At 38.5% G+C, this 13,020-nt stretch overlaps 1 protein-coding gene and 1 long non-coding RNA gene across 3 annotated transcripts; both read left to right on the top strand.

The window, feature by feature from the left end:
• The first annotated feature begins 248 nt into the window (after positions 1-248).
• LOC133575543 (major histocompatibility complex class I-related gene protein-like) lies at positions 249-5,423 on the top strand. 2 transcript variants are annotated; one of them, XM_061928204.2, is made up of 5 exons: positions 249-435; positions 1,018-1,284; positions 1,459-1,737; positions 3,874-4,182; positions 4,295-5,423. In XM_061928204.2, exons 1-5 carry the CDS (start codon positions 378-380, stop codon positions 4,552-4,554), a joined length of 1,173 nt encoding a protein of 390 aa, XP_061784188.1. In that variant the 5' UTR covers positions 249-377; the 3' UTR covers positions 4,555-5,423. The 2 variants fall into 2 exon arrangements, with proteins under 2 accessions (XP_061784188.1, XP_061784187.1); XM_061928203.2 differs by lacking the exons at positions 249-435; positions 1,018-1,284; positions 1,459-1,737 and having other exon boundaries at positions 2,972-4,182; positions 4,295-4,569.
• Positions 5,424-6,704: 1,281 nt separating this feature from the next.
• Positions 6,705-8,185, top strand: LOC133575553 (uncharacterized). The gene is made up of 2 exons (XR_009811508.1): positions 6,705-6,857; positions 7,010-8,185. It is a non-coding gene; the product is annotated as an uncharacterized lncRNA (long non-coding RNA).
• Positions 8,186-13,020: the final 4,835 nt, after the last annotated feature.

The raw sequence follows: 13,020 nt of genomic DNA, 5'->3' as shown, positions 1-13,020 counted from the left end.
TGCCTGGCTTAGACGCTACAATATGACTTATGTAAAAGGTTCATCTTGTTGTTGTGTATTGTTCCTATAAAGTGTGTGTGTGTATTATAGTAAAGCTGCTTCAAAAAACATGACGTCACCCTCGCTAGAATCACTTTTATTCTTGTAATGATGATATGACTTTTATTTTGTTAATATTCATGTGTTAGCTGCGTTGCTGTCAAATATTTGTCTCCTCCTCCAGAAAGTTCTTTCAAGTCACGTGATTTTATAGAAGCTCGTTTCCGCCTTGGCGTCCATTTCATGTTTACTCGTCAAGCAAGTTGTCGTCGCCTTGCTTTTCTCTGAGGATTAAAACTAGAAACTTTTTTTATTGACTTCGGCACTTGTGACATTTAATGATGAACTTGCTTTTCTTCTTTCTCCTAGTTGTACAAACACACAGCGTGACGCCTGGTAAGTCCACTTTCTTTACAACTTTATACACCTCATTCCTACATGCTCATTTCATAAAAGAAAGGAAAGAGAAAAAGAAAAAAGTTCTCAAACTGATAACATGAAAGGTTAACTCTTAAGTCTAAAAAGTGACTTTAAATGTTTCTTAAATGCTTTTTTACTAGGAATAGTCCTAATATTTAAATGAAGAGTATTCTAATATTGTTGTTGTATTCCATTGTAAACATTCCATAAGGCGCTGCTATATTTCCATGCTTTGGCAGTGACATCACTAGTTTGAACTTCCCCTCACCTAGAAAAACTACTTTTACTTCTCTGCTAGCAATAATGTCATATATTTATTTGACACTTACGGTTGTAGAAGGAAATAAGTCAAGTTATTCATGTGTGTGGTCTTAAAGTGAGGTATAAATATGAAGTCAAAGACAAACGCTGTTATTGTCTCTTAGAACAGGAAGTGATTGTTTACTGTGAGAAGCAGCAGTGTTTGAAGTTGAAATGAAGACAGCATCATTTCAAATAGGAATTGTTCAACATGAAACTAAAGAATCAAATGTTGTTTTTCTGCCTTTTGTCTTTCAGTGATTCATTCACTCAAGTATTTCACCACTGCATCCTCTCAAGTTCCAAACTTCCCAGAGTATGTGGAGGTTGGTTATGTTGATGAAGTTGAGATTAGTTACTATGACAGCAACATCAGGAAAGCAGAATCCAAACAGGACTGGATGAACAAAATCACAGCAGAGGATCCAAACTACTGGCAGAGAGAAACAGAGTACAATGTTGTTAGAGAACATGTCTTCAAAGACAACATTGAAACACTTAAGAAGCGTTTCAACCAAACTGGAGGTTTGTTTATGTTGAACTTTCTACTATTCTAATATATTTGATATGTTTATACTGTATTAAAAACACACATTACTGCACTGATATACCTTGTCTCTGTCCATCCCATAATAACCTACAACAAAGACATGTTGTGTGTTAGTTTCACTCTGCTTTACAACACTTTGTGTCTCTCAGGTGTTCACATTGTCCAGATGATGACAGGATGTGAATGGAATGATGAGACTGATGAGGTTAAAGGTTGGAAGCAGATCAGTTATGATGGAGAAGATTTCATATCGTTGGACATGAAGACATGGACATTTACTGCAGCAAAACAACAAGCTTTCCCCACCAAACTCAAGTGGGACCAGAACATACTTGATCTAGACGACACTAAGTATTATTACACTGAGGAATGTCCTTCTTACTTGAAGAAGTATGTGGAGTATGGGAAGAAGGTCCTAATGAGAACAGGTAGAAGCACACCTTGTACTTTCACCTTTTAACATGTTAGCACTCCCCCTATAGGAACATTACTGACATTACACTCTGTCTCTTTATACTCTTTTCTCTTCACCTCCTTTTCTCTCCATCTTTATCTCCATTCTCTCCTTTTCTTTTCATATTTACCTCCATTCTCTCCTTTTCTCTCCATCTTTACCTTCATTCTCTCCTTTCCTCTTCATCTTTACCTTCATTCTCTCCTTTTCTCTCCATCTTTACCTTCATTATCTCCTTTTCTCTCCATCTTTACCTTCATTTACTCCATCGTTACTTCATTCTCGCCTTTTCTATTTCTTTACCTCCATTTTGTCCGTTTCTCTCCATCTTGACCTCCATTCTCTCCTTTTCTCTCCATCTTTACCTCAATTTTCTCCTTTTTTCTGCATCTTTTCCTTATTTTCTCTCATCTTTCCCTTCATTTTTTCCTTTTCTCTCCATCTTTACCTCGATTCTCTCCTTTTATCACAATCTTTATCTTTTATTCTCACCTTTTCTTTCCATCTTTACCTTCATTTACTCCATCGTTACTTCATTCTTGCCTTTTCTCTTTCTTTACCTACATTTTCTCCTTTTTTCTCCATCTTTACCTCCATTTTGTCCGTTTATCGCCATCTTTACCTTCATTGTCTCCATTTCTCTCCAACTTGACCTTTTATTCTCTCCTTTTCTCTCCATCTTTACCTTCATTCTCTCCATCTTTACCTCAAATGTTCTTCTTTTTTCTGCATCTTTGCCTTCTTTTCGCTAATCTTTCCCTTCATTTTCTCCTTTTCTCTCCATCTTCACCTCCATTCTCTCCTTGAATCACCATCTTTACATTTTAATCTCACATTTTCTCTCCATCTTTACCTCCATTCTCTCCATTTCTCTTTATCTTCATTCTCTCCTTCTCTCTCCATCTTTACCTTCTTTCTCTCCATCTTTACCCCCATTCTCTCTTTTTCTCTCCATCTTTATCTTCATTCTCTCCTTTTCACTCCATCTTTTCCTCAATTTTCTCCTTTTTTCTGCATCTTTTCCTTCTTTTCTCTCATCTTTCCCTTCATTTTTTCCTTTTCTCTCCATCTTCATCTCCATTCTCTCCTTTTATCACAATCTTTATCTTTTATTCTCACCTTTTCTTTCCATCTTTACCTTCATTTACTCCATCGTTACTTCATTCTCGCCTTTTCTCTTTCTTTACCTACATTTTCTCCTTTTTTCTCCATCTTTACCTCCATTGTGTCCGTTTATCTCCATCTTTACCTTCATTGTGTCCTTTTTTCTCAATCTTTACCTTCATTCTCTCCTTTTCTCTCCATCTTTACCTCAAATGTTCTCTTTTTCTGCATCTTTGCCTTCTTTTCTCTAATCTTTCCCTTCATTTTCTCTTCTTTCCATCTTTACCTCCATTCTCTCCTTTTATCACCATCTTTACCTTTTAATCTCACATTTTCTCTCCACCTTTACCTTCATTCTCTCCTTTTCTCTTTATGTGCATTATCTCTCTTTCTCTCTCCATCTTTACCTCCTTTCTCTCCATCTTTACCTCCATTCTCTCTTTTTCTCTCCATCTTTACCTTCATTCTCTCCTTTTCCCTCCATCTTTACCTCAATTTTCTCCTTTTTTCTGCATCTTTGCCTTCTTTTCTCTCATCTTTCCCTTCATTGTCTCCTTTTCTCTCAATCTTTACCTACATTATCTCCTTTTATCACCATATTTACCTTTTATTCTCACCTTTTCTCTCCATCTTTACCTTCATTCTCTCCTTTTCCCTCCATCTTTACCTCAATTTTCTCCTTTTTTCTGCATCTTTGCCTTCTTTTCTCTCATCTTTCCCTTCATTGTCTCCTTTTCTCTCAATCTTTACCTACATTATCTCCTTTTATCACCATATTTACCTTTTATTCTCACCTTTTCTCTCCATCTTTACCTTCATTCTCTCCTTTTCTCTCTCTCTTTACCTACATTTTCTCCTTTTTTTCTATCTTTACCTCCATTTTGTCCATTTATCTCTATCTTTACCTTAATTGTCTCCTTTTCTCTCCATCTTTACCTTTATTCTCTCTCTTTCACTCCATCTTCTCTCCACGTCATCCTCCATTCACACGTCACTTCCTGTGCAGAGCTTCCAGAGGTGTTCCTCCTCCAGAAGACGCCATCCTCTCCGGTCACCTGCATGGCGACAGGTTTCTACCCCGACCTAGCCGACTTGTTTTGGAGGAAAGACGGCGAGCAGATCTTCGAGGACGTGGAGCACGGAGAGCTGCTCCCCAACCACGACGGAACCTTCCAGATGTCGGTGGAGCTGAAAGTGGAGGTGACGGCCGAGGTGGAGGGCAAGTACGAATGTGTGTTCCAGCTGTCTGGCGTCAAGGAGGACCTGGTCACCAAGCTGGAGAGAAGAAGCATCCTGAGCAACGCAAGCCATGAAGGTGAGAAAGACACATCTAGGACATGTTGAATAGTGTCAATGTAACCACCTGATGTTCCTTCATGTGACTTATGAAGCAGCTGTCAAACAAATAAACCATACCATACCAACAGGCAACGTGAGCGTCACTGCCACGCTGGCGGTCCTCGCTGTGGTGGTCCTCCTGGCGGCCGGCGTCTTCATCATCATCTTCATCATCAAGCGTCGCCGAAGCAGACAAGGTGAGGGACACAAATGTTTTCTCTTTCAGGAAGACGCGAAAAAGTCTCTGCCTTCATTCATGAGATGTGAATTTCACCTGCTTTCTCTTTCATTTCAGCCGAATACGATCCAGCTGGTAAGTAAAACATCTTCTCTTTCTTGGAAACCATAACAATAAACAAAGCAGTGGTGAAGCATCACTCACACACTTTGTAAGTTTACCCCCACAAAGATTTAAGTTATTAATATCATTTATTACATATTCATCTTTGTTATATACCTTTATGTCAGTTATATTCCATATAATATTGACTTTCTGTTTCTGTTACCACCAAAATTCTGGATTGTTGGTATCTTTGTAAGGGTCAACTTGCAAACTTCCTGTTTTAAGGTGTGATGTAGACACGTGTTACAAGTTCAGCAGGAAAATAAAAGCTTCCCTCCATTAGGAGTAGCTTGATACTCGTGTAAGCGCACGCAATAGAAAGTATCACAGCCAACTTTTGATGAGTCGTCATGATAACGAACATCAAGGGCCTGATCTACTAAAGGTTTGTGTGTATTAAAATATGTGCAAACCTGATCTAATTAATTTGTGTGCAGAGTCTCTGAAATGAGCAAAGTAGAGAGCGCAATCCATTAAGCGTGTCTGTCTTCATGTATGTGCAGAATATATGCTGATTATCAATCCCCCACAATAGTAGGAGGAGGAGATACAAATGTAACTAAATGAGGCAATTCCTGAAGGAATTGCGTGTGAATGCTCCAATGCTGAAGTTGAACTGAAATGCTGACAGAATGTAGTATGAATGTAAGAATAGAAGAAAGTTTGAATGTTGAAGAGTTTGAATTCCCAGGAAAACCGGAATTTGGTTTGAAACTTGGGAAAGTGTTAGTTTGAATGTCCAGGATGAGAGGAATGTGTTAATGTTGAAATGCTTTGAATAGATTGAAAAATGTGGGAATTGCGCAACTTGGAAAAATGTCCCATTCATTTCAATGGGAACTTCCTGGAAAATTGGAATTTTTTAGAAAATGATTAGGAGCATGAATATCCTGAATGAGCTGAATTTGTTGGTGTTGGAATTGTTTGCATTGGGCAAAAAATTTAAAAATAGTAAATGGTATTTGGCAATTTGTTGGAAAATGGTAAAAAAAAACCATGAATGAGTTGAAATGGTTGGTGTTGGAATTTTTCAAATCGGTCGAGAAATGTTGAAATAGTAACATGTTGAATTGAGAAATGGTATTCCTGGAATTAGTTTTTTGTCCTGATTAAGAGGAATGTTTTGACAGTAGAATGGTTGAAATGCGTTGAAAAATGTGAAAGGAGTAGTCGCCAGAAAAAAGGGTGAAAATGGGGCTTTGGAAAACCAGGAATTGTGGATAATCCTGGAATTTTTTTTAACTTGAAAAAAGGGAAATTTGAATTTCCAGGATGGTGGAATGTGTTGAAGGTGGAATGGTTTAAATAGGTAGAAAAATGTGGAAACGGTGGAAGTTTGAAATGGCCAATTCATTTGGAATGGGAAAAATGTCCTGGAAAATCTGGAATTCTGGGAAATCTTGGAATTTTTCAAGGGAAAGCCCGTGATTCCCGAATAGGCTGAACAGTTTGAAGTTGGAACGGTTTGATTCGGGTGAAAAATATGGAAGGTAGAACGCGCCAAAATCTTAACAAGAAGAAGAAGTTTAATAATAAATAGATGAATTTTGGTGTAGAAAACCATATTAGTGAATGTTTGGAGCATTCACACAATTATTTAGCATCTCACACAGAACAGACTCAAGAATAAAGATCAAGAAGCCAGTAAAAAAGAAGAAGATGAAATGGGCAAAGTGAAAGGAAACAGAGGCATGGCACTAAGCTATCCATACACTTGGGTAAAACTGAATCCATCCTGTTTGGGTCCCACATCAACCTTAAGAAAGTCAATGACTTCACTATAAAAGTGGGTGACATTGTTATCACCAGGAAGGATGAGGTCACCTACCTAGGTTCCATTCTAGAGGCTGATCTTTCCTGTGATAAAATGGCAACCAAGGTAATCAAAAAGGTCAACCAACGAACGAGATTTCTCTCTAGAATCTACTACTACCGCAACCTACTAATAAAAGTCTCAATCAATCAATCAATCAATCAATAATGGGACACTTAGGTGACTAAGACACTGGAGGGCTGGTTGCACATGAGCCTTGAAGCCAAGCTTAACCTGTTTGGAGACTTAGTCTTAGACTAGTCAGGAAGTAGAAGAGCAGAATTCTGCTTCTTGATGCTTCTGATTGAATTGACAGCTGCAAAGATGTGATATGAGTGAAGATGCACCTTCTGTATGGACTTCCTTCACCAGAGTGAGGTGTTGGCTCTGCATGAGCAGCGTAACCAGCTCACGGTGCGTTTTGTGCTCCCACAGCTGGTGACGCTGGTAACGAGCTCTCAGAGAGACGTGAAGGCTGAAGGCTGAGTGAGACACAGTGAGGACTTCTTTTTCATGCACCTCCAAATGTTCTTCTGACTTTGTGTGAAGATGATGTTCAACTTGGCTCTCACTCTGCCACATGCTAACATCTGCACTTGGATTCACCTGCTTTTGTTGGGAATGTGCTGAGTCATCTTCTTCCTCCAGGATGCTTTGTGCACTGGAACACAGAGAGATGTCTCCATCGCTGAGGGACCTCATCACACTTGGACGTTTCTTTCACATCTGCACTAATTGCTCCTCATCTCATCCATCATGTCTTCTTTGGGTGTTTATGGCTGAGAAAACACCTTCAATCTGCATTTTTCAACAATATTTTGTCAGTGAATCATGTTGATGTTGATCTTTGTGTCCATGTAGTTGTGATGTCATCATTTGGGGCTCACGTGTCATCACATTGACAAGGATTTCTTCTTTCCTTTTCAAACCAATAGACAGCTGCTTATCAGTGAATATCACCTTGTGTCACATGTCATCATTATTTTTACAAATATTTTGGAACAATAGCGCAATTTTTCGGTATTTTTTTATGTTAATGTTAATTGTTTGATAATCAATTTTTTGTTGTAACATTTAAGAATGATGATTATGAGAACTGCTGTCCAGTTGTTATATCTTGTTTTCTGGTTACATTAGTCTCCTTTGCAATGCAGTTGCACTTCCAAGACCATTAGATGGCAGCACTGTATAACTATTTATGCTATGTTATCAAACTAGAAAGTAGCTTTTTTTCAGGAAGATGAATTTGTTAGGTTGCGCCCTACAAAGTGTCAATACTGTAAGTATTGTCGTCATTGCACAAAACTGTAAAATTCTAACTATATTATTAGTTATTGTTTCCTTTACCAAATCAAAGGTGTTGAAATCGCCATGTAAAATCGCTCATGCTAATAGTCGCCTGTCTATGGCTAATCCTATGTAAATTAGCATTAAGCTAGCGCATTTTGAAAGGGTGTAGCATTACTTTACGTTTGAGCGTATTTTTTATTAAGCACACTTTGTTGGTGTTGAAAATGGCAAGGTGACTTAGAGGGAGTTTGGCTGAGTCCGGCCTGAGTGCTGCTTGAGTGATTGTTTACGTGTTTAGTCTGAAACCAGACATGACCAGTCTGAAACCGGACATGACGTCACATGCAACAAAGGTATCGAACTACGGCACCGTTTGATTTTACGTGAATTGATAGTACCGAGGGAATTCGGTCATTACCTACAAAAGTACTGAATTGGGTAGCCAACCCTACCAGTTAGTGTGACGGAGGGGGACAGTGACGCAACATTTTCATGACAAAGCGTTGCAAAATATATTTATATTTTTTGAAAATATTTGCTGTTTTTCCTTTCCTTTTTGCATAGTCATATTTTTGCTTGATTGGGAAGTAAACAAGGTAGGCCGTTCATATACTCTTGATATTCAGTGTTTTATGTGTACTATGTTTCATGTACATTCTGGGTGTTTTATTTAGTAAAAACTTGTCAAATACAATTCTGTGTTGGAGGTGGTTTGTCATTACACACATGATAACACTTTCAGCTTGCAGTCATGCAAAACAAGTGTCAAATGTCTCAAGTATTCCTGTCAAAAAGACACAAGCACATACAGCAGATTGTGAGACACTTTTACAGATAAAATAAGATTTTTTTTCCAGCTGTTTGAATTATTTAGTGTGAATTTAGTGTTGCCAACCGTCTCTTGAAAAAACATAATTAGAACGAGAAAAACAAAAGTACGTGTCAGGTAATGAGCCTAAAAGTGGCAAACTTTTGTCTCGTGTTATTGCCGTTCAGTTTCAGTTCAGTTTATGTGGAACATGCATACGATACATGTAATGCATCACATATTTCCTGTTGTTTCATGACAGCACGTCCGAAAAGGAGTAGGAAGAAGCAGAGCTTACTTAATCCTACCCCTTTTCATATCATAGCAATTTTATCCCATTTCCTTGTTCTCTGTAACAGAACAGTGAATAAATAATTAATCTACCATAGTAAGTCAACAAATATTAAATACATAAATAATCCTTATCTAAAAAAAAAAAAGGTTGAAGATGTTCATCATATTTGTTCTTCTTTGTACGTTTTGAACAGTCTCTTAAACTGGATCATATTGGTTTCTTATGTTAATCCATTCCATCATTTAATTCCACATACAGATATGCTAAAGGTTTTAAGTGTTATAAGTGCATACAAATGTTTTTAATTATATTTTTCTGTAAGGTTGTATTTCTCCTCTTTTGTAGAGAATACTTGTTGTACATTCTTGGGTAGCAGGTTATAGTTTGCTTTGTACACCATTTTATCTGTTTGCAAATTGCACCAAATCGTTGAATTTCAATATTTGTGATTCAATAAATAAAGTGTTTGCATGTTCTCTATATCCAACATTATGTATTATTATAACTGATCTTTTTTGGGTACCGTATTTTTCGGACTATAAGTCGCAGTTTTTTTCATAGTTTGCCAGTGCAACTTATATGTTGTTTTCCTTCTTTATTATACATTTTCGGCCGGTGCGACTTATACTCCGAAAAATACGGTACTTTCTTTTGTAATTGTGATTTAAAAAGAGTAAACAAAGTTGTCTGCCAATAAATAGCTTCACACAACCATTAAGCATGAGTGGAAGAAAGGTTTTTGTGTTATCATTCATATTCTCTGAAGAATGGCCAAGAAATATATATATGTATATATATATTGGCTTTACCCGAACACCTTTTCTAGATCAAACACTCTGAAAAACGTCTTCTTGTCCACAGGTTTATTGACCGTAAAAAGGGTAAAACTGAAAGCATACAAGCAGAAGGATGCTTACATTACAGACATGCACACACAGCCAATTACACACACAAGCATACTACAATAAAACATACATTGTGCTGTGTATTGAACTTAAATGGATAAATAAATGCCACAAAATATGTAATTTAAGTGCTCTACAACAAACTAGCTTACTATGCTAACATTCACTTCACTGTATGAATTACGAAAATTAGCATGACTGACTTTTGGCCATAAAACGTCCCAAATTACATCACAACCAACAAATAATACAACTCCATCAAATATTAGCATACTACTTAACAATACATACCGATGATACTTTGTTTGGCATGAGATTCGAGCAGATGAAAACGTTTGCAATCGTCACCGAACTAGCTTAAAGTAGACCTGAAAGGAACTCCTTGTTAACATGGACATTACTGTAAACTAGGCTATGCTGCCTCCTGCTGTCTAAAGGAGGAAGTGCACCTCACTGTTGAATTCCAAAGTGAACTTAAACACTGATTTTACATATATTATTAATAAATTCAACAAACAAGACAGAACACTCCCCGCCTGGCGGACTAAGCCGCCACTACCAAACTGTCCCAAAGGATACTTTGGCTTCTCTGGTGCCGTAAGCAGGATTGTCTCTGTGACTGGCCGCAGGAACACTTTGGTCCCATCCTTTCTGGAGACTTTTATCTCCACTTTGCGAACTCTGCCATCTTTGCTTGGGAAGACTTGTGTAATTAGTCCTAAAGGCCAATGGTTTCTCTTCAGTTGGTCATCTTTGAGGAGCACTACACTTCCAGGCAGGAGGTTAGGGTGGGGTGAATGCCACTTCCTTTGTGGCTGATGTGTGGCTAGGTATTGCTTCTTCCATTTGTCCCAAAAGGTTTGAGCCAAATGCTGGACTTGACGCCACTGTTGCTGGTGGAGATCTTTCACCCAGTCGCCTACGGGAGCAGTTGAGGGACTGACCTTTTGTGTGAGGAGTGTTGCTGGTGAGAATATTTGGGGGTCATCTGGGTCGGTGGACACTGGTACAAGAGGTCTGGCATTGATGATATAACCAAGAACGACCTTGCTGTCGCTGTAGAAAGTGATGTCAACCTCCATGTCCATCTCTGAGGTGAGGAGCTCAGCAAGCTCAACCGCTAATACTCAGAGGTGTGGACTCGAGTCACATGACTTGGACTCGAGTCAGACTCGAGTCATGAATTTGAGGACTTTAGACTCGACTTGACAAAATGTAAAAAGACTTGCAACTCGACTTAGACTTTAACATCAATGACTTGTGACTTCACTTGGACTTGAGCCTTTTGAATTGACATGACTTGACATGACTTGCTACTTTCCCCAAAACCCAAAGATGAAAAAGTTATTCGGGAGCGCTCCGTATTTTTCATTGTGTACTTGTCTATCAGCGTTGCGTGTGTCAGCTGGTGTGCTGTCAGTACAACAGCCAATCAAATTAGATCTACTTTGTTTTCATCACACAGCATTCATCCAATCAAATTGCAGGACAACCAACGAAGAAGACATGTCCAAACCACACGTCAGTGAACAAAAAATGATACCTAAAATAATTTCGTTTGGGTATAAAAATTACGAGGTGGTCAACACAAAACGGTTTGCAGTATGCAACACATGCGGTTCGAAAATGACTGATGGAGAGGCAACAACTTCCAACTTCGTCCGGCATTTGAAGTTGCACAAAGAAGGGTAAGTTTTGAATGTAAGATAACGTTTATTGGCTAAGTAACGTGACTTTTATTTGCTGTGTAGTTAAATCAGTGAGGCTGTAAACTCACTGCTAACGTTATAACGTTATTGCAAACACGGGAATCTGTTGCAGTTCACTACCTTATTCATACTTTTTGTTCAGTGATTTTTTTTAAGCAGGGTTACGTTAGTCAATATATCACACGTAACGTTAGACGGCGGTCAGCAGCACCGCGTATTTTAGCCACCTAAAAAAAAGACAAAAATAGTAAAATAAAGGTCAGTTAAAATGTATACTATATTATGAATATGTGTACCATTTTAGCTAGCTTTCTGACATACTGTTGGTTGTTTACCTCAGTGGTCCCCAACCACCGGGCCGCGGCCCGGTACTGGTCCGTGGATTGATTGGTATCGGGCCGCACAAGAAATATATATATATATATATTTTTTTTTTTTTATTAAATCAACATAAAAAACACAAGATACACTTACAAGTAGTGCACCAACCCAAAAAAACTCTCTCCCCCTTTTGTTCTGGGCATTGAACATGAAGACTCTTCCTTCACTGTTCCGAGTGGCCATGAGAGTCTTGGCAGTGCCTGCCTCCAGTGCTCCAGTGGAGCGAGTTTTCAGCCATGGTGGCATCATACTACGCCCCCATCGTGCACAAATGACTGACAGACTCTTGGCTAATTTGGTCTTTTGCAAATGCAATGCAGCATAGGGCCCTGACATATAAAAAGTACAACTTTTTTGTTATGTTCACGTATATGTCATGTTTTTTCAATGTTAACACTTTTGTACAAATAAGTACATTTGCACTTTATTTTTCAATGTGTTTGTTCTGTAAAGGAATGAGTTAATGTTTAAAATGACTGGTTAATAGTGCTATTATAAAGTGCAATGTCAGCACAATTTTCTTTCCTGCAATTTAAAATGCACTTGTTTTAATAAATAAATACAGCATTTGAAAAGCATACACAATCTGTGTTAATATATTAGTCTGTGGTTAAAAGGACTTGAAAGGACTCGAAACTCAAAATGCAGGACTTAGGACTTGACTTGAGACTTTCCAGTCTTGACTTTGGACTTGACTCGGGGCTTGCCTGTCTTGACTCGGGACTTGACTCGGACTTGAGGGCAAAGACTTGAGACTTACTTGTGACTTGCAAAACAATGACTTGGTCCCACCTCTGCTAATACTGCAGAACAAAGCTCAAGTCTAGGGATAGTTTGTTTTGACAAGGGTGTAAGCTTGGCCATTCCCATGAGAAATCCCACGTGGTTGGTTCCATTTTTCTCTGTTAGTTTTAAGTGTGCAACTGCTACAATTGTCTTTGTGGAAGCGTCACAAAAGATGACTATCTCTCTTTTTGACAGCGCTGTAGGAGAGGCCTGTGTGTAAACTCTTGGGATCTGGAGATTGCTGAGATCTTTCAATGAGCATCGCCACATTGACCATGTCTCTTCCATTTCTTGAGGAAGAGGTGCATCCCAATCTCCGTTGTTCTGCATGAACTCACGCAGGATCAGCTTGCCTTGTATGGTGACAGGGGCAAGAAATCCTAGGGGATCATAGATGCTGTTGACAGTTGACAAGACACCTCTGCGGGTGAAAGGCTTTTGCTCATCAGCTACTTGAAAGGTAAATGTGTCTGACATTAGATCCC

Source organism: Nerophis lumbriciformis, linkage group LG33 (genome assembly GCF_033978685.3).
Source record: "Nerophis lumbriciformis linkage group LG33, RoL_Nlum_v2.1, whole genome shotgun sequence".
Classification (NCBI taxonomy): Eukaryota; Metazoa; Chordata; class Actinopteri; order Syngnathiformes; family Syngnathidae; genus Nerophis; species Nerophis lumbriciformis.
Note: the sequence above shows the minus strand (reverse complement) of the source record. Positions and strands in the feature narration are given on the sequence as shown.

Excerpts from the sequence above, each read along its gene's own strand:
- LOC133575543 (XM_061928203.2), top strand. The coding sequence starts at position 3,240 with ATGTGCATTATCTCTCTTTCTCTCTCCATCTTTACCTCCTTTCTCTCC. Across the intron at positions 4,183-4,294 it reads GAGCAACGCAAGCCATGAAG|GCAACGTGAGCGTCACTGCC; the intron begins GTGAGAAAGACA and ends CCATACCAACAG.